Source organism: Oncorhynchus tshawytscha, linkage group LG08 (assembly GCF_018296145.1).
Source record: "Oncorhynchus tshawytscha isolate Ot180627B linkage group LG08, Otsh_v2.0, whole genome shotgun sequence".
Taxonomy (NCBI): Eukaryota; Metazoa; Chordata; class Actinopteri; order Salmoniformes; family Salmonidae; genus Oncorhynchus; species Oncorhynchus tshawytscha.
The window spans coordinates 55,097,120-55,118,306 of NC_056436.1; the positions used below are offsets into that span (position 1 = coordinate 55,097,120).

General features: G+C 40.5%; 1 protein-coding gene across 3 annotated transcripts; it reads left to right on the plus strand.

Moving 5' to 3' along the window:
• Window positions 1-10,857: 10,857 nt before the first annotated feature.
• LOC112256310 (AP-1 complex-associated regulatory protein) lies at window positions 10,858-18,115 on the plus strand. Of its 3 annotated transcripts, none has more exons than XM_024429469.2 (10): window positions 10,860-11,248; window positions 12,335-12,383; window positions 12,497-12,523; window positions 12,677-12,702; window positions 12,804-12,900; window positions 13,271-13,369; window positions 14,534-14,592; window positions 14,685-14,758; window positions 14,962-15,084; window positions 15,300-18,115. In XM_024429469.2, the coding sequence occupies exons 1-10, from the start codon at window positions 11,178-11,180 to the stop codon at window positions 15,593-15,595; spliced, it is 921 nt and encodes a 306-aa protein (XP_024285237.1). In that variant the 5' UTR covers window positions 10,860-11,177; the 3' UTR covers window positions 15,596-18,115. The 3 variants fall into 3 exon arrangements, with proteins under 3 accessions (XP_024285238.1, XP_024285237.1, XP_024285236.1); XM_024429468.2 differs by having other exon boundaries at window positions 10,861-11,248; window positions 14,528-14,592; XM_024429470.2 differs by lacking the exon at window positions 13,271-13,369 and having other exon boundaries at window positions 10,858-11,248; window positions 14,528-14,592.
• Window positions 18,116-21,187: the final 3,072 nt, after the last annotated feature.

Consider the following 21,187-nt stretch of genomic DNA (forward strand, 5'->3'; position numbering starts at 1 on the left):
CTGTATTGATGGTGCAAAAGCCATGATGGAGACATAGAGGAGCGGTAACGCGTGTATAAGCAGATGCTCCCGAATTCACTTGGGTACACTGCAGCATCCACGAGATGGTGGCTCTTGCTACCAAGGAAATGCCTGACAGCTTGAAAGACGTTTTGGACACTACAGTGAAAATGGTTAACTTTGTTAAAGCAAACAACTCTCGTGTATTTTCTGCACTATGCAACAATATGGACAGCGACCATGTAATGCTTTTACAACATGCAGAAGTGCGCTGGTTATCAAGGGGCAAAGTATTGACACGTTTTCTTTAAATTGAGAGACGAGCTTCAAGTTTACTTTACTGACCATAATTTTCACTTGTCTGAGTTAGGATCACCATTTTATCTTAAGAATGTGAAATATAAGAATAACAGTAGAGGAAATTATTTAAGCTATTATTTCTTTCATCACATTCCCAAACATTCCCACTCAATTAGTATTTGGTAGCATTGCCTTTTAAATTGTTTAACTTGGGTCAAATGTTTCGGGTAGCCTTACACAAGCTTCCCACAATAAGTTGGGTGAATTTTGGCCCATTCCTCGTGACAGAGCTGGTGAAACTGAGTCAGGTTTGTAGGCCTCCTTGCTCGCACACACTTTTTCAGTTCAGCCCACACATTTTCTATAGGATTGAGGTCAGGGCTTTGTCATGGCCACTCCAATACCTTGACTTTGATGTCCTTATGCTATTTTGCCATAACTTTGGAAGTATGCTTGGGGTCATTGTCCATTTGGAAGACCCATTTGCGACCAAGCTTTAACTTCCCGACTGACGTCTTGAGATGTTGCTTCAATATATCCACATCATTTTATATTTTGTGAAGTGCACCAGTTCCTCCTGCAGCAAAGCACCCCCACAACATGATGCTGCCACCCCCGTGCTTCATGGTTGGGATGGTGTTCTTCGGCTTGTAGGCATCCTCCTTTTTCCTCCAAACATAATGGTGGTCATTATTCATCAGACAAGAGGACATTTTTCCAACAGGTACAATCTTCGTCCCCATGTGCAGTTGCAGTTTTTTATGGCAGTTTTGGAGGTTACGTCGATATAGGACTCGTTTTACTGTGGATATAGATACTTTTGTACCTGTTTCCTCCAGCATCTTCACAAGGTCCTTTACTGTTGTTCTGGCATTTATTTGCACTTTTCGCACCAAAGTACATTCATCTCTAGGAGACAGAACGCCTCTCTTTCCTGAGCGGTATGACGGCTGCATGGTCCCATGGTGTTTATACTTGCGTACTATTGTTTGTACAGATGAGCGTGGTACCTTCAGGCGTTTGGAAATTGCTCCGAAGGATGAACCAGACTTGTGGAGGTCTACAATTGTTTTTCTGAGGTCTTGGCTGATTTCTTTTGATTTTCCAATGATGTCCAATGATGTCAAAAGAGGCACTGAGTTTGAAGGTATGCCTTGAAATACATCCATAGGTACAACATCTCCAATTGACTCAAATGATGCCAATTAGCCTATCAGAAGCTTCTAAAGCCATGACATAATTTTCTGGAATTTCCCAAGCTTTTTAAAGGCAATCAACTTAGTGTATGTAAACTTCTGACCCACTGGAATTGTGATACAGTGAATTATAAGTGAAATAATCTGTCTGTAAACAATTGTTGGTAAATTACTTGTGTCATGCACAAAGTAGATGTCCTAACCGACTTGCCAAAACTATCGTTTGTTAACAAGACATTTGTGGAGTGGTTGAAAAACTAGTTTTAATGACTCTAACCTAAGTGTATGTAAACTTTGGACTTCAAATGTATATTCAACTTGCGGGACAAAATTGAGTCTATGATTAAGATGTTGGAGCTGTTTTCTGTCTGCATTAACAAGGACAACACACAGGTCTTTCCATCATTGTATGATTTTTTGTGTGCAAATTAACTCAAGCTTAGGGACAACTTCAAATGTGATAAAGCGAAGCACCTGAGTGAGCTGGTTGCGCAATTACGCAGGTACTTTCACGAAACGGACGACACAAACAACTGGATTTGTTATCCCTTCATGCCCTGCCTCCAGTCCACTTACCGATATCTGAACAAGAGAGCCTCATCGAAATTGCAACAAGCGGTTCTGTGAAAATTGAATTTAATCAGAAGCCACTGCCAGATGATATCTGGATAGGACTGCGCTCAGCGTTTCTTGCCTTGGCAAATCGCGCTGTTAATTAAAACACTGATGCCCTTTGCAACCATGTACGTATGTGAGAGTGAATTCTCGGCCCTCACTAGCATGAAAACTAAATACAGGCACAGACTTTGGGTGGAAAATGATTTAAGACTGAGACTCCAATACAGCCCAACATTGCAGAGTTATGTGCATCCTTTCAAGCACACCCTTCTCATTAACCTGTGGTGAGTTGTTCACATTTGTGAACAAATAAGCTTTTATATATAAGATGGCTAAATAAAGAGCAAATGTATTGATTATTATGATTTTATTATTTGTGCCCTGGTCCTATAATAGCTCTTTGTCACTTCCCACGAGCCGGGTTGTGATGACTACTCACAATCATTCTTATGTTTAATAAATGTATTGAATAGTGTGTGTCTGTGTGGCAGGCTTACAAAGATGACAACAAAAAAAAACATTTAAGAGTGCGCTGAACCTGGTGCTAGAGGGGGTACGCAGCTGGAGGTTGAATGTATGAAGGGGTACGGGGCTTTAAAAAGTTTGGGAACCACTGTAGACGGACACTGACTTAACAGAAATGTGCTGAGCAGAGATAGGGTGATTACATTCAGACAGACCCTTATCGACACCATCTAGTGCATCACCATGGATGTGACTCTGGCTGGGAGACATGGCTGATCTTGGTTGAAGTACCACATTTCTGGGACCCAGATTTCAGGATCTAGATAGAATGAAGACAGAGCAAACTTTGAGGAGGTATCCATATACAAAATGCTGACGCAATAATAATTGGTCCCATGTGGCTCAATTGATAGAGAATGGCACTTGCAACGTCAAGGTTGTGGGTTCATTTCCCATGGGGGACCAGTATGAAAAAGTACCAAAAATGTATGCACTCACTGTTGTTCTAGATATCTAGTTGTTCTAGATAAGAGCTTCTGCTAAATGCAATAATGTTTGCTGTGTGTGCATCTTGTAGCTGTCACTCAAATGGCAAGGGGCTGAAGCTCATTGGTTAGAACTCAAATTGATAGGAGCCTGGCCCACATGGGGGAAAATAACATACACCTAGCTTCCTGAATTGGGTCACATTTGATGATATCCGGCCGGCTCTACTTACTTCTTTAGGAACTATGCATCCGTCCAAAGTTTACTCGTGGGAATAGAATACACACAGTATACATGAAATTAGATCACATGGTTTTGATTAATGACACTTCCCTCCCCTCACAAACAGAGAGAGAGCGCATGTCCTAGTAGCAGGAAACACACTTCCAGAAAGTAGGAAAACCAGGGTCTTTCCACTTCTATATACATGTCTTCTGAATTTAAATAGGATTTTTCCTGTGTAGCCCAATTAACCTATTACTGGAGGGCACTAAACAGTAGAGAGAATTTCTGATCAGGGATTGGCTAATGCCACACTACTGTAGTAGGTTACAGTGAATGTCAAAGTCTTAACCTTGAGTGATCTCAAAACAGATGTTGGGTCAATAAAGCCACATGAGCCACACTGTACATAGCTATTACAGAGAGTATTGAAAGTGAAGATGAGGCAATTTACACTCATCGCTCCCCATGGAGCTACATAGGAGTCTGCCCTGCATAGGAAACGCTGCTAAATGACCTATATTCAAAAGGTGCGGTGTCTGTCTTTATCGCCTTAGTGGACTGGGGCTTACAGGCAGTGCTGAAATTGAACACGGTTCCACAGGGGGTCACTCACACTCCATCCCCTCAACAGACGGCTTAGGCAAATCGCTTCATTTGGGCCTGCCACTAGAAAACCCAGCAGCACCAGTCCAGTGTAGATTAGACATTTAACGATGACAAACAGATTCTACTTACATCGCTACGGTAGTGCTGTTTCAGATCTACTGCATAGAGGTGATGTAGCCCCCGGTTGAAGTGATTTAAAGATCCAATGCAGCTGTTTTTCTCTCAATATCAAATCATTTCTGGGTAACAATGAAGTGCCATACTTTGAATGTTTCCAATTTAAATCGTCAAAAATAAACAAAAGTAGCTTCTTTGCACAAAGAGCAGTTTCTCAAGCAAGGGTTTTGCTAGGACCGTCTGGGAGTGGTCTCAGTGGGGAGGGGAAAATGAACTGATATTGGCAGAGAGGTTCGGAATTCTCTTTCTTATTGGTCTATTAACCAATTTACCACCTGGTGATGTCATTATGCAGGCCAAAATGCCATCCCACCAAAACAGGCTGAAGTTTCAGGCAGTCCTTTCAAACAGCTCTTACACTAAAAGGGCATTATCATCATTTGCACAATTTCACAGTATTATTCCAACCTTATAGTGTGGAAATATTGATAAAACACAGAAAAGCATGATTTTGACTGCACTGGGCCTTTCAGAGTAAGGCCGGAATTCAAGCAATTTCTATAAACACCCAGGTGTCAGGGCCTCCCGAGTGGCACAGTGGTCTGAGGCACTGCATCACAGCACTGGGTGTGCCACTAGAGATTCTGGGTTTGAGTCCAGGCTTTGTTGCAGCCGGCCTCGACCAGGAGACTCGTGGTGCGGCACACAATTGGCCCAGCATCGTCCGGGTTAGGGGAGGGTTTGGCTGGCAGGGAAGTCCTTGTCCCATCACGCACTAGCGACTCCTGTGGCTGGCCGGGCGCAGTGCACGCTGACACGGTTGCAAGGTGTACGTGTTTCTTCTGACACATTGGTGCGGCTGGCTTCCGGGTTAAGAGGGCATTGTGTCCAGAAGCAGTACGGTTTGGTTGGGTTGTGTTTCAGAGGACGCACGGCTCTCGACCTTCACCTCTCCCGAGTCAGTATGGGAGTTGCAACAATGAGACAAGACTGTAACTACCAATTGGATACCACGAAATTGGGGAGAAAAAGGGGCAACACATTTTAAGAAAGAAAGAAAAGAAACACCCAGGTGTAGTCTATGAAAGGCCAGTGCCGGCTTGAATTAGTCCTAATTTGATTGTCTTTCATGGCTATGTTTTATTTTTTAACACTTCCATTTTATTTATTTTTGATAAAACTCCATTTGTGTGGAAATAAAATGACAGGAGACTGGAGAAAATGTGACCTCTGATCTATGCTGTTGAATCCTTACTCTCTCTTTGATGAAGATTACGTCACTGGCTTTTATGTATTTTGATCAATATAAATGAAATTATAAATGGGTAAATCCACAGTAACAGAGTGATGCAGAATCTCATATTCTTTTTTACTTTAAAATGTATGTCAAACACAAACCAATGAGGTAAGTTTTAAAAAACATACAGCAACAACAAGGATGACTTTTAACAATTTTCACAGATCATTTTTACAAAAATACAGTAACTTGAAGAACAGTGCAGATGCAAAGTTTGGTAGCAGAATTATAGTTTGTGCTCTTTGTGTCGTCATTCTGTTACCAAAATTAGCATCTGCACGGTTCCTTAAGTAAATGTGCTTTTGTAAACATTCCTGCGGAAATTGTTAAAAGTAGTCCTTGTGAATAGAGTTGTAATGGCTTGTTTAACTTAGCAATCATAGTTTTATTTCTTTATTTTACTTACGTTTTAAAGGGAAAGATCTGAGTCTCAGCATCACTCTGTTACCTTGGAATTGCCCAAACATAATTACTTTTATAGATTTTGATAGAGGTCGATTTTGCTGTAATGAAAGCAAAAGATTGTCTGCGAAGCTTCTGGGAATTTCTTTGTCCAAGGTCATCAAATACATTTTTTTGTATCTGCCAGAGGGAGTCACAGTAGTGGAGGAGAGTGTGTATTTTAATGTGTTCTATAGGGAGACCAGGAGGCTCTCTGATGGCAGATGTGAAGTTACCATTGCAGTTGTCTAGGCTTTTCTTTGCTCCTTCATTGCTCGAAGTTCTGAGATATATAACATCTATTAATAAACTCAACATAGGACACTAAAGCCACGTTTTCTCCTACAGTTTCCCATTGAGAAAGAGGGAAAGAGAATGCATTCCTTCATGAATTCGGGAATACACTGTACAGTCTGTGCAGTAGTTGTCTTTTTAAAATTACTACAAAGTGTAGTCGTTTAAAAACCAACTAGATGGTTTCCATTGATATGAGTCGCTTGGGAATGTTTGTGGAATGTCTTAGCAATGTACTGAGTGGTAATACTGTGTGTCTGTCATGAACCACACACACTGGGATATCCATTGAGATGGACGTGATGAATGAATGAATGGAGAATCCATCTGCCTTTGCCCTCACTCGAGGTGAATGACTTGCCACAATCCATTGTTGTCTTGTAAAATTCCAGTAACTTTCCTTAAATTCCCGGTTGGAGGATTCTGGATTTCCTGTTTATTTCCTACAGATTCTGGGAATGTTCCAACTGGAATTTCTGCAAAAAGTAGGAATTTCAAAAAATGTACCAGGATTTTGCAGACCTATTCCATTGTTATATGAATGCACATTTATCCACTATAAATGGGACTATTTTAAAGGATATTTTACAATGTCACCCCTCTGGGCAGCAGACAGAGTAATTTCTTTCGGACACTAGAAAGACCTGCAGGCTCCTACACGCATATGGTTGAGGTGACTCCAACATCATTGTGAAGAAATGGGAAATGAGCAAAGTACTTTAGAGACATGTTGAGCATGTTGATGTCAATTACCACTACTATTTGTGGTGTAAAGTCACTTCCTGTAGTGTGTGTGTGTGTGTGTGTGTGTGTGTGTGTGTGTGTGTGTGTGCATGTGCGTGGGTGCGTGTTCTATTACTGACAAGATGGCATACAAACAGCAGATTTATTTGACCATATTCACTATTTTCCATATTTAGTTAACCTAGAATGATGTGAGACGTGCTGTATAATCACCATAGCCATTTATCAATGAACCACTCGTTGGCAGTACCTCCTCTGTAATATACCGTGTATAAACTTGGGACAACAGTGCTTTTTGTCCCTGTTAACTCACTAGCATCATGGAAAATCCAGCGTGGCTCTGCTTCACGTTTTCCATGACGATGCCAGACGCTATTGTGAGAGGAACAAGGGATGCTGTGGAGGTAAGTAGGTGGATGGGGCGATGCTTGAGGATGTATATGGGATTTGATACGATTTTTTGTGTTGTAATATAGCCATAAAAAAATAATTTGGGTTATCAGATTTTAATCCATAACCGTGCCAGTAAGGACATTCATTTGCTGTCAAACATGGTGATGGGAAGAAAGGCTCAGTGAGTGATGGTTTTAATAAGGAGAACTGGTTATTATGAAAGTTGATAGGAGTATCCTCTTTCTGCTCAATGAAGGCAGGGGTTTATCAGTCTCTTATGGTGATTGAAGATGCATTATAATCTTTAGGAATGACATCATGTAGAAATGACTGGCCCTGTTCTGTGGCTATTTGGACTAATAATGTTTCACTGTTTCATGGTCACAGAAAGAAACTAGGTGTACAATGTCAGTTGTACCCCTGGTTCCGCCTGGCGAAATTGTAGCCGAGGTTGGGGCAAGGAGAGGGACGGAAGCAGCACTGTTACACAATACCAGAATCAAAGTAGCCTGGCTAAACCTGAAACCACAGTAAAATATGCAATACATTCTTTGTAATATGGTAATATTATGCAAGTGTTTGCAGGCCAAAGTATTTATTGGAGTTGATAACTAAGGGTAATTACATAAACCTGTTTATGTGCGTGCTTGTTCTCTGCTGATTGGCTGTGTATAAACTAACACAGATGTGGTGCATGGACAATCTTTATTATGACCTAATTACTGGTGCACTTCTGCTGCTTTCATGACCAAGTGGGAAGGTGGAAGAGAGAAGGCCATGCAGTTGAACGAAGAGAACAGAGTTGAGTCTGGGGGTCGTGTTTCTGTGTGTGGCCACTCATCATGCTCTCAACATGTTGGCACTCGGAGAAGACACGTTTTCGAGGTGAGCAGGACGATCATGAGATGGAGCTACGTCGGGATGCCACCGGGTTGCAGGCAAAGTCTGGAGAAGAGGAATATTGGGACAGGGACACAGAAAGGTGGATTTCTGAAGAGGAATGGAGGGGAAAAAATAGACAATGCGAAAAGTAGAGGTTGAATTTGAGGGAGATGGCAATAAAAATTAAGATGGGGTGTTGAAAAAGATTGGTGTCAAGTACAAACAGAGTGAGCCATGCACCAGACTGAGTTCTGGAGGGGAAATGGAAGTGAATGAGGGCTAGTTAAGTGAGATGGAAGGTGTGGTGAAGAGCTCGGACCCGAGCCTGGTATCGATGGACATGATAAAGAAGAACCTGGTCCAGTAAGAGTGATATTTTGGGAGAAAGTGGACTCTTGCCTTTTGGTGGATCCATTGTGTGTGTCAACTGTAGGGGTGCCCGTGTTGCTGGGGGGGGGGACCGGAAGTGTCCGGTACGAGGCAGATTGAGGTGGCTAGAGTCAGAGTAGTGCAAAAGGTGTTGTATGATGATGCAGAGAAGAAAGTAGAGAAGGATGGGTTAAGGGTGAGGGATCCTGAGAGTAGAACATCTGTGCCAGCACAGAGGGATAGGCCAACGATTTGATGCTTCAGTAAGGTTGGCTTCTTAGCGTTCATAAAAAATGGTTATTGACTCTATCGCAGAAATAGAATATAAGTCACAGAAAATAGATGTTGTGGTGGCAGCTGCAGGGAAGTATTTGGGCATACGATATTTGTTACAGGGTGTGTTTAGTGGTGGTATCCCAACCTCCCAGTCCATTGGTGCAGAAGCAAGTAGGGTCAAAGTAGTGGAATGGGGTTGTTGGTTTCTAAATGAGGTAGGGTAATTACAAATATTTACAAAAGTGTAATGGATTTATACTAATGTTCAGTTGGGGGCGGTAATGCAACATATTGGATGCCAACCTCCGTTAAACTCCACAGAAGAAGAAGATTCTTTAGAGATTCAGAATGGTGAAAAAAATGCAATATGATGGCAAATAGAGAGCCACTCTACCAATGGTGTAAAGTACTTAAGTAAAACATATTTGAAAGTACTACTTCAGTAGTTTTTTGGGGGTATCTGTACTTTACTTTACTATTTATATTTTTGACTACTTTTACTTTACTACATTCCTAAAGAAAATAATGTACTTTTTACTCCATACATTTTTCCTGACACCCAAAAGTATTAGTTACATTTTGAAAAGCTTAGCAGGACAGGAAAATGGTCAAATGCACGCCCTTATTAAGAGAATATCTGTGGTCATCCCTACTGCCTCTGATCTGGCGGACTCACTAAACACACATGCTTCATTTGTAAATTATGTCTGAGTGTTGGAGTGTGTCCCTGGTTATCTGTAAATTTAAAAAAAAACATGAAAAAGGTGCCTTCTGGCTTGCTTAATATAAGGAATTAGAAATTATATATACTTTGACTTTTAATGCTTAAGTATATTTGATCAGTTACATTTACTCTGATACTTAAGTATATTTTAAAGCAAATACCTTTTGACTTTTACTCAAGTAGTATTTAACGATGCGACTTTCACTTTTACTTGAGTCATTTTCTATTAAAGTATCTTTACTTTTACTAAAGTATGACAATTGGGTACTTTTTCCACCACTGCACTCTACAAATTAGCACTAACCTAAACGGGTCTATATTAGATCAGACAAAATATGTTACAACTTTCCTCGGTCTCCCCTTACTAATAGTGAGCGTGCAACTTTCAAACAATTTCCCCCACTCTTCCCTACCAGCGAATCAAGGAAATTCAAACCAAGTTTGAAGATATTTTTCAACAAAAGCAAAGGACAGTAATGTTACGAGTAAAGTAGTAAGTCCAGGTTTCAATAGGTGATAAAATATATAGGTGACATGAAAGGAGTGCAGATATTTGGACTGGCAAAGCAGTTTTATCTGCTGACTGAATGGGAGATGATAATTATGAGTTTTTTTATTCTCCTGGTCTCGGGGAAACAGTTAAGAGTCCTCGTTGTCTGAGACGGTGTAACCATTTATCCGAGACCGAACACTCAATGTGGTCTTGAAACCAGACTTGAGTACTACAACACTGCCCAGCACTTTGAGATTTCAGCTGATGTAAGAAGGGCTATATAAATACATTTGATTTAGATTTTTTTGTTGTCTCAAAAGCACCATTAGGCCTATATCCCAGAGTTCCCAAATGTTGACCTCTGATGTCACCTATTAAGGAAATTACCACAATAACAACAACAAAACATTACTTACAACTTCAAAACTTGTATTACCACCATCTCTTCACTTGGCTCTGAATGCAGTATATGCACTAAAACTTAGAAGCCCAGGCTTCTCATGTATTAGATTTGGAAGGTCACAGGTAGGCTTACCCCCCAAAATCTCCTTAAACTGCAACCACAAAGTCCACTATCAATCTATACTTTTAAAGATGTCCATTTTTATGCTTACCATGTACATATGTTTATCATTGAGTGTTGAAATTATAATCTACCAAATTGCGCCAAGGGAACAATGTGTCAATGGAGAAAATAATGTTTTAAAATATATGTGGGCTACTGTAATGTTGTACAACATTTAATATGCTGTCTATGTTTTCATTTATACCAGTCCTATGTAAGAACTACAGAGGATGGGGGAAAAGACACTAAAAAGTTGTTGGTTTTACAAAAAATAATGGTGGGCCTAGTAGTTTCTTGCCTGAAAAACAGTGTTTTTGGATCTGAAGCGCGCACATTTCGTTTGAGCCAGATTAGATTCCGTAGCTAAACATGGGTCACGTGCCTAGAACGAGGAAAAGGAAGTATTGAATGAGACTTCAAAAAACCACGGCTGTTGCTAGCCACATTTTTCTGATTAATCTTGATGTTCAACAGGCTTCTGTATATAAAAATATAGGCTGTATCACGATGAGTTGTTGTGCACTGGGTGTCATGTCACCCTTTCATTTTAAGCGCTAGCTAATGTCCGCGGCGACGGGTCGAAGATTTTAGGAATGAAACGCCTGTGCTAGCTATCCAACTATTTTCTCAGAATATCCAGGAAGTTAGCGCCCAACCCAACGAAGTTGTATTTTTGACAGAATGCGATGGGGAACTGTTGGGCTTATTGTTCTGGGATCTTCAGAAGAGAAGCGAACAGGATAAAACGAGGAGGCGGGTAAGTGATACGCCCTTTAAACTAGCGTTGACCAGCTTAGGTTAGCTAGCTAGATACACGTATTCAGTGGGTTGGCTGTCATACAATAACGTTACAATGCAGCGTCAAAACCTCCACGGTGCCCAAGAGTTTATACGTGCCACAGTTGCTTGTCAAATACCTTTCTCTACTAGGTAGTTAGGTTTTTCAGCAATCATAGTTTCTAAACCTATCCCCTATACTGTACCGAATATTTTTATAACTAACCCAAGATAGACCACAGCCTATCGTTTTCAATGTGAACAAATGAGTCATAGTGGGCAGAACAAGCATATGAAGTGGGGCAGAGTCAAGCACGAACTCGCGAGATCCTATTGGCGCATTATTCCATGTATTTGCATATTTTCGTTAAGGAACGCCTGTGAAGTGCACGTGTGCAATAACTAAATTCGCCCTTGCACTCCTTAAAAAACGCGATTTTAGAAAACTTTGGCAAGAGTAAATTTTTCACTAGACCCGGTGAAATATCTGTATCATTGTTCAATCTGTGACCCTATTGTCAATACTGAAGCGTTCCTCACCCTGCCTAGTGGTTAGAGCGTTGGGTCAGTAACAGAAAGGTTGCAAGATCGAATCCCCGAGCTGACAAGGTATAAATCTGTCGTTCTTCCCCTGAACAAGGCAGTTAACCCACTGTTCCTAGGCCGTCATTGTAAATAAGAATTTGTTGTTAAATAAAGGTAAAATAAAAAATCATATGGGTCTTGCCAATCATTTTTGGGAGTGCATAATGCGTTTACTTTTAAAATTTGATTCAGCTTTATTGAATTCTAATTTAAACAAATCTAAAACATTTTGTAGGCAGATTCATTCCATGCTTCCTTAGAGGGAAAATCACGTTCTGAGTTGACAAATCCAAGTGTTTTAGTCACATACGCAGATTTAAACTGTAGGCTTGATGTTGATATCAGTTAGGCTTTAATGTTAGTTTTGATGTCAGGCCGTATATATTATGTTGAAAGAACTAGCTATGACAATCATGTAAATCCAAAGTGACCAAAATCAGCCTATATGGATGACAGTATTTTCATATTTCTGTCCATGCAGTTCAAAATACTTTAGAAGCAGTACTGCTGGGGAACATTACACAATAGAGGTATGGTACATAGATTTTTCTGGAAGATGACATGTTTTACCATTCATCACTTTGTTTGAAGAAAGAAGGTGATGTAACAAGCTAATACTTACAGTGCAGTTCTGTCTCCACAGTTTGAAAACCTCGTTGAGAGTGACGAGGTAAGTGTGAACATGTAGACCATATTTGTTCGATTGAAACAATCCCAAAGGGTGATATTGTCTGAAGGTGCACAGAAGACACCATGAGTGTTGTCATATTGCACATTATTCTTTGCCCACTTTTGGTTTGAAGTTGTCTTATTCTAATTTCAGGCAGAGAGCCCACAAAGCTGTCCCAGGTATGTTTTATAAAATTTGTTTCAGGGGACTGGGCAAATGCATTTCAGAAGAATAATGTCAAGGTGAGCTTGAGGTAATCTTTGTTTCATTTTGATACCAGGCCTATCAGAGAAGATGAGATCCTCCACCTCAAAGAGCACCGCTATGCTGCAATTTCCAATCAACAGACCTTGATAGACGAGAAGCTGCAAGCAGAGGTAGGCTTACACAAGCAACTAGTTTCTTCTCCGTCTGTGTAAGGGATATAGACCAGAGCCTCTGAAAGGGATGGATACATGCAGATGTAGTTTTTACATAGACCTTGTTTTTTTGTTGCTTATTGATAATTGAAGGTTCAATTCAACGGAATCAATACACTTCCCAAATTATCGTTTATAAGCTTTGCAGTGCCTTTCATGTTGCTAGATAGTCTAAGCGTCAACTTATCTAAACTAAGTGCTCATAACAGGCTTATGTTTTAATTTAGTCCGATCTTAATTTTCCATTATTTGCTTTGCAGAATTGTTTTGCAATTTTAGTTTTCTGTTCTCAACTTTGTGTCCTTTATGTTTCATCATTTCTGCTCAGTTATTGGCACAAGAGGAGAAGTTAAGGCTAGAAGAGGAGGCTAGAAATGCTGCCCAGCGTGAGGCTGCCAGGCTGGCACGTGTTCGAAAGATAAAGGAGGTGAGGCGGCCATTATTGAAGTGAGCCTGTCGTCCCTTCACTACCTTTTTACGCCTCACTCAGCTTTTCCTTGGCTCTACCCCTACATCTCTTGATAACCCCTTCAAGTACATAATACCACATAAACTGGTGGTCAATCTAAAGTAATGTAGCCTATGGTATGTATCTCTATATGAATTTGTAAATCATACCCCCAGGCAAGTGTCCTTTTAAAGTCAAACTATCTGAACTGTAAAAAACAGTCTTGGTATTTGGTTTGCCTTTCCCTTTTTTACCTGAATTAACTGAGGCATTTGTCCACACTCCATTTTTTTATCTTCAAATTATATAACCATTTACTTCCATTCCTTTGTTTGTCCATGCTGTGATTATTATTATTTTCTTTAAATGTGTCATTCCGCAGCTTTCCCCTTAAAAACAAAAATATATTTTTTTGATAACATGAACAAAGGCTCCAAAAGCACCCAAATACGTCCTTTTGGAAATGGCAAAGCTCTCAGTATACAGTAGTAATGCAGGTCTTTAGATGTTGTACACATGAAATTATTTAATTCCCAACTTAATTGTGTCATATCCGCAACGTTATATTGCATTTTGTTGGACTCGAGTGACACATCTCCTTGTGTGAGGATGCTCTTGCTTTTTCGTTCCCATTGTGGTGATTAAAAGCCTACGCATATTCACACACGGAAAAGTATTGCTTGAGTCCAACAAAATGGAATATAACGTTGTGGATGAAGTTCATAGTGATACACTTTCATGTGTACAACACCTAAAGACCTGCAACACTATACTGACAGCGTATTCCCTTCTAAAAGGATTTGTTTTTGGTGCCTTTGTTATTGGTTTATCTGTGCCCCTGCAACTGCAAAATGAGCATGAGGAAGTATTTTGCTGGCGGGGAAAGCTTCTCGAAAACCAAGGGAAATTGCTAGTCTCTGGACACTTCCATAACATGACATTTACATACATTTTTTTAAAATTTTGTTCACAACACGTTAACTTGTGCTTTTAATTTCTGTTTCATATGTGTTTGCCCAGCTCCCAGCTTAATCCGTTTTAACAGTTGATTGGCTGCATTTCACTAACACATTTTCAAGAGATGCTTGTTTACCATTTCGACCAAGTGTTTTTCTGAGGTATTCCTATTTTTCAAAGCACCAGCTTGCACAACGGACAAAAGGCAAGGTGGAAAACAAAGGTGGCTCAGCCCATTTGAAAAAGTGAGTATATCAACCAAGCAGAAATGTCTACCACCTCATGGTCTGTGTGTCAAGTTTCCAGTTTCTCCTTCACTGGTTGGATTCTGTTCTAGGCATGGCTCCGGGGAAGACTTTGATGTCTACCTACAGAATGTGAAAGCCACGTCGGAAGCCTTCAGGAGCAGCAGTGAGTCCGCTATTTTAGCATTTTCTGTAGCCTATATATTATAGTCCGTGCTTGATTTAAAAACTCTTAAAAAAAAAAAATGATGCATACAAATATGATATTTTAAGATAAATGACTTTCTGTATTCTTGAAAGGTCATCCTCAGGCATCATTATGAGACGTCTTGCTCTTTAACACCACCTGTAATTTGTTTGTGTCATCAGGGCTGTCTTCTGAGACTAACGTGATCACTCCCAACACGGAGAGCAGCTGGGACTTCAACACCAAGACCCGCTCCACCAATGATGACGGAACCTCACTGGACCTGGAGTGGGAGGACGAGGAAGGTGGGGGCTTGTCTAATTATTTTACTTATTGTCCCCTTTGGGATGTTTTGTTGGTGGCATTACATGAATTTGCACTACATTCCCTGAACTTGTACTGTGCAGTTTCATTGAACAACGATAGTGATTGTCGGATTGAACCCTCAAAAACCACCAGTTGAACGACCATTTGGGGTTTAACTCCATGTGTCAGTGTATCACATTGTCCTTGTCTTCAGGGATGAACCGGACGGTCACAGCGTGGGAGAGGTCTAAAACGGAGGAGGACATACTCCGAGCGGCACTCCAGCCGGGCGATAAGCAGGCGACCAGTGGTCCGGCCTCCGCTTCGGAGGACTCCAACGCCCTGGAGTGGGAGAACGACTTTGTGAGCGCACACGCTGAGGAAAATGCTGAGGAGAACGCAGAGGATTCTGAATACGAGTGCTTTGTCAACCCCATCATGGATATGGACACCCCATCTGAGGAAACACCACCGCTAGATATTACCGCACCGGTGTCTGAGGAGAGATAGTCCCCATCGCCAGGGGTACCAGAGTCAAATCCCAGCGTTAGTCCACCAGCCCATTGCCTCACCCAAAAGGGAAATTGATTTACCACTACTCAAGACTTCTGTGTCTGCTTGCTCTGAATGTTTGTGTCATTTACCTGGGCATTTCTGTCAAAGAGGCTATGTACATACAGGTCAGATAAAGCTGTGGACATGCCAGATTTTCTCTGACCCATCCTCTGTGTGAAATATTTGTTCATTGGGAATGTTTGATGCTAACCTCATCAGCGGTATGTGTTCGATTGTTGTCATTGACTGGTGGGCCAATTTTTTGATTTGACAATCTTCTTGTATGTTAATGATTGAGCCTTACTTGGACTGACATTTTCTTGGAATCACGTCACCCAGTGCATATTTGACACAAGTGCAATTTGCATATCAATTTGGTGTGAGTGCTTGTACTTGTGAGTGAGCTACAGTGTATTCACAGTTAAAATTCACTGATAGCATATAGGAACAAATAGATCAAGGCAACAACTATCACTACTTCTATCAGTGCCTCAATCACTAGAAAATAAAACGGGCAAATAAATTGTTGACCAGTTCATCTAGTAGTTAGCTGACAAAGATTGTCTGTTAGCAAGTGCGTATTTTAATCAAAGTGGATCTCCACGGATCATAGCTTGCCAGTTCCCTGGTATGAAACATGCATAGAAATTCTTGAGTGGAGTATATCATATCATGTAGCAACTTGTCTGTACAAAGTGGACATGCATTGTACTTGTATTGGAGAAATGCAAGTGCTATCATTGCTATGTTGTCTTTCCTCATTTCCAATTAACAAGTGAGTCATCATGGACACATACGACTACACTTGTTTTATTGATTTTTAAACAAACCGTTGTTTGTCAGTCAAATGCAGCTCAAGGTGCGAACAGGCCCGTGCGACAAAACATTCTTATTTGTGTTGTTTTATATGTCTTGAAGGTTAGCTACCTCCAATTTTTATAATTCCTTACTCCCCTGTGTACAAATCTGAAGCCCACAGCATATGACTTTTCTTATCTTTTTTTTCCTTCAATGTTTAGGAGCAATATGTCATAGTGAGGGACTCTATGCAGAAGTTGTGAATAGTTCATTTTACGCTGAAGACCAACTGATTACAAGAGCACATGGCTAGACCTGCATCTATTGACTAAATGGCACTGCCAATAGGTATGGCGGTACACCTTGGACTCCCAACTCTTCGATCTCGCCTTCTGTTTGAGGACAATCGTTAAGACTTTTTTTTCAAGAGAAGAATGTAACCCTGCTCTCTGGACTTGGACATGTATATGTTTAACGCTTGTGAAATGGTTGCCGTTGAAGACACTGGGCTAGGAATAATGAGGATATGAATGGTTTGGAGACTACAGTATACTCCAGAAGGCTTCTAGAGGCTTCTAGAGATGTGTGTAGCTGTCATTTCTTTGTGTGCCCTAGCAAATGGGGTTTTGTTTTCCCGCACAGCAAAAAGAGTCCCTCTCACCGCACCCTTTCAATGTGGATGTGATGCTGATGTTTGCTGATGTGCCTACTTAGGAGACTAGCTTTATTGTGCGGAGCACAGCATCTCACCTTGATTTTGCAATTGTGATATTTGAGTGACAACAGCGATTTCCCCCATGGATTCCCCAGGTAGTGGTGCACTAATGTTGGCACCATTTATGTTGTTTCACCATATTGAAAGTGAATTTTACTTTTCTTTAATTATTTGCACTGTCTATAGCTTTACCAACCTAGAAACACAAGCCATTTGTCTTTAGCAATTAAAGTGTAATCATGATTGTGGTGAAGAATTACCACAGCTGCACAATTGGCCCAACTTTTTCAGACATCCCTCTATTTGGCTGGCATCATAACTCAATTTTGAATATATTGTCCACATAAAGTGTACAGACTGTAATGATGGGAGAGATTGTATTGCAGTTTTACCTATGCACTGTTTGACTTACTTGAAACTAGTGTGTCCAAACAATGACTGGTTTGTTTTTGAACCGGCACCGTCCAACACTGTTAACCTCTAAAATGTTGGACAAACAAAATGGTTTGGCAAGAATTGGCATGGTGTTAACGGGTTGGACACAGTACATTACGGGTGCAATCACAAGGATGGATTTGAAACTCTGTGTGCATTCATTTGTATCATTCCACTGATTTAGAAATGTTTTTATTTGTTACTAAGAATAATGTAAAGGAATTTCAGAAATGGGCCAGTTTGATTTGGTTACGTTTACTGGGAAATCGTACAGAATGTGGTGTGACAACTTAACTTTTTCTATGAATCTACTGATTTATTTGAGATCCAAGCATGTCTAAACTCTGAATTGGATGCAATATAGGATTTGTTGAGGTCTGAGTTTGGATTACACCCAGAGTCATGATCCCTAATGATTTGAATTCTATTGCAAACAGAATGTATCAACACCAGTGCCGTTCTGTTAATACTGTACAACGGTATTTTGAGTTTAAGTGCAACTAAAATAAACCCTACAAACTTCTTAATCTGTGAGCATTCGAGTTGTCAAATGGCTTAATGCAGAATGATATATACACAGTGCAGTTTGTGTATAATTAAATAAACTGAAAAAAATATAAATGCAACATGTAAAGTGTTATTTCATCAGCTAAAAAAAAAAGTCCCCAAATTCTTTCATATTGTCAAAAAGCTTATTTCTCCTAAAGTGTCCAGAAATGTGTTTACATCCCTGTTAGTGAGCATTTCTCCTTTGCCAAAATAATCCATCCACTTGACAGATGTGGCATATCAAGAAGTTGATTAAACAGCAAGATCATTACACAGGTGCAACTTGTGTTGTGGACAATAAAAGGCCACTCTAAAATGTGCAGTTTTGTCACACCACTCAATGCCACAGATGTCTCAAGTTTTGAGGGAGCGCACAATTGGCATGCTGAATGCAGGAATGTCCACCAGAGCTGTTGCCAGAAAATTTAAGCATCATTTTTCTACCATAAGCTGCCATCGTCATTTTAGAGAATTTGGCAGTACGTCCGACTTGCCTCACAACAGCAGACCACGTGTAACCACGCCAACCCAGGACCTCCACATCCGGCTTCTTCACCTGCGGGATTGTCTGAGACCAGTCACCCGGACAGCTGATGAAACTGGGTTTGCACAACCAAAGAATTTCTGTCCAAACGGTGAGAGACCGTCTCAGGGAAGCTCATCTGCGTGCTCGTCGTCCGCACCAGGGTCATGACCTGATTGCAGTTTGGCGTCGTATCCGACTTCAGACTTGAATGCCCAGAGATACTGAGAATTTGTCCTGAGGCCCATTGTGTCATTCATCCGCCGGCATCACCATGTTTTAGCGGCCCCATGTCGCAAGGATCTGTACACCAATTCCTGGAAGCTGAAAATGTCCCAGTTCTTCCATGGCCTGCATACTCACCCGACATGTCACCCGTTGAGCACGTTTGGGAGGCTCTGGATCAACGTGTACGACTGCGTGTTCCATTTCCCGACAGTATCCAGCAACTTCGCAACGCCATTGAAGAGGGATGGGACAACATTCCACAGGCGACTATCAACAGCCTGAGCAACTCTATATGAAGGAGAATTGTCGCGCTGCATAAGGGCAAATGGTGGTCACACAAGATACTGACTTTTGCATATCTGTATTCCCAGTCATGTGAAATCCATAGATTAGGGCCTAATGAATGTATATGAACTGTAACTCAGTAAAATCTTAGAAATTGTTGCATGTTGCATTTATGTTTTTGTTCAGTGTATGTTTGTCTTTCATCTAATTATCTAAATGTCCCTTGCTGATGCAATGTAATACAGATCAAATGCATGGGTGATGAAATCTCCAGCAGGTGTCAGTATCACTCCATTGCATTCTATGAGAATTCCAGCATATGTACAGTGTGTTCAGAAAGTATTCACACCATTGACATTTTCCACATTTTGTGTTACAGCCTGAATTTGTAACGGATTAAGTTGTGATGTTTTGTCGCAGGTCTACACACAATACCCCATAATGTCAAAGTGGAACTATGTTTTTCGAAATTTTTACAAATGAATGAGAAGCTGAAAAGTCTTGAGTCAGTAAGTATTAGACCTTTTTGTTAGGGCAAGCCTAAATAAGTTAAGGAGTGAAAATGTGGTTAACAAATCACATAATAAGCTGCCTGGACTTTGCGTGCAATAATAGTGTTTAACATGATTTTTAAATGACTACCTCATCTTTGTACACCACACATACAGTGATCTGTAAAGTCCCTCAGCCGAGCAGTGAATTGCAAACACAGATTCAACCACAAAGACCAGGAAGGTTTTCCAATGCCTCGCAAAGAAGGGCACCTATTTGTAAATGCAAAAAGCAGACATTGGATATCCCTCCGAGCATGGTGAAGTTATTAATTACACTTTAGATGGTGTATCAATACACCCAGTCACTACAAAGATACAAGCGTCCTTCCTAAAGGAAAGAAACGGAGAATGGTGACTTTAAAACAGTTACAGGGTTTAATGGCCGTGATAGGAGAAAACTGAGGATGGATCAACAACATTGTAGTTACTCCACGATAATAACCTAAATGACAGAGTGAAAAAAAGGGAACCCTGTAGATAATAAACATATTCCAAAATATGCATCCTGTTTGCAACAAGGCACTGAAGTAATACTGCAAAAAATGTGGCAAAGCAATACATTTTTGGTCCTGAATATAAAGTGTTATGTTTGGGGCAAATCCAATACAACACATTACTTAGTACCACTCTCCATATTTTCAAACATAGTGGTGGCTGCATTATGTTATGGGTATGCTTGTAATCGTGAAGGACCGTGGAATTTTTCAGGATAAAATAGAAACGTAATGGCGTTAAGCAAAGGCAAAATCCTAGATGAAAACCTGGTTTAATCTGCTTTCCACCAGACACCGGGAGATTAATTCACCTTTCAGCAGGACAATAACCTAAAACACAAGGCCAAATCAACACTGGAGTTGCTTATCAACCTCTTAAGGATCTGACACTTTTTTTCAATTTTTGCCTAAAATGACATACCCAATTCTAACTGCCTGTAGCTCAGGACCTGAAACAAGTATATGCATATTCTTGATACCATTTGAAAGGAAACACTTTGAAGTTTGTGGAAATGTGAAATTAATGTAGGAAAATATAACACATTATATCTGGTAAAAGATAATACCAAGAAAAACACGAGTTTTTGAAATGCAAGACAAAGGCCATAATGCATTATTCCAGCCCAGGTGCAGAAGTGTATGTGCAAAGTTTCAGACTGATCTATTGAACCATTGCATACAGTATCTGTTCAAAATGTTTTTCAAGACTGCCCAAATGTGCCTAATTGGTTTATTAATACATGTTTAAGTTCATAATGGGTACTCTCCTCAAACAATAGCATGGTATTCTTTCACTATAATAGCTACTATAAATTGGACAGTGCTTAGATTAACAAGAATTTAAGCTTTCTGCCCATATCAGATATGTCTATGTCCTGGGATTTTATTTTGTTACTTACAACCTCATGATATTCACATTAGCCTACGTTAGCTCAATCATCCCGCGGGGGGACATCGATCCTGTAG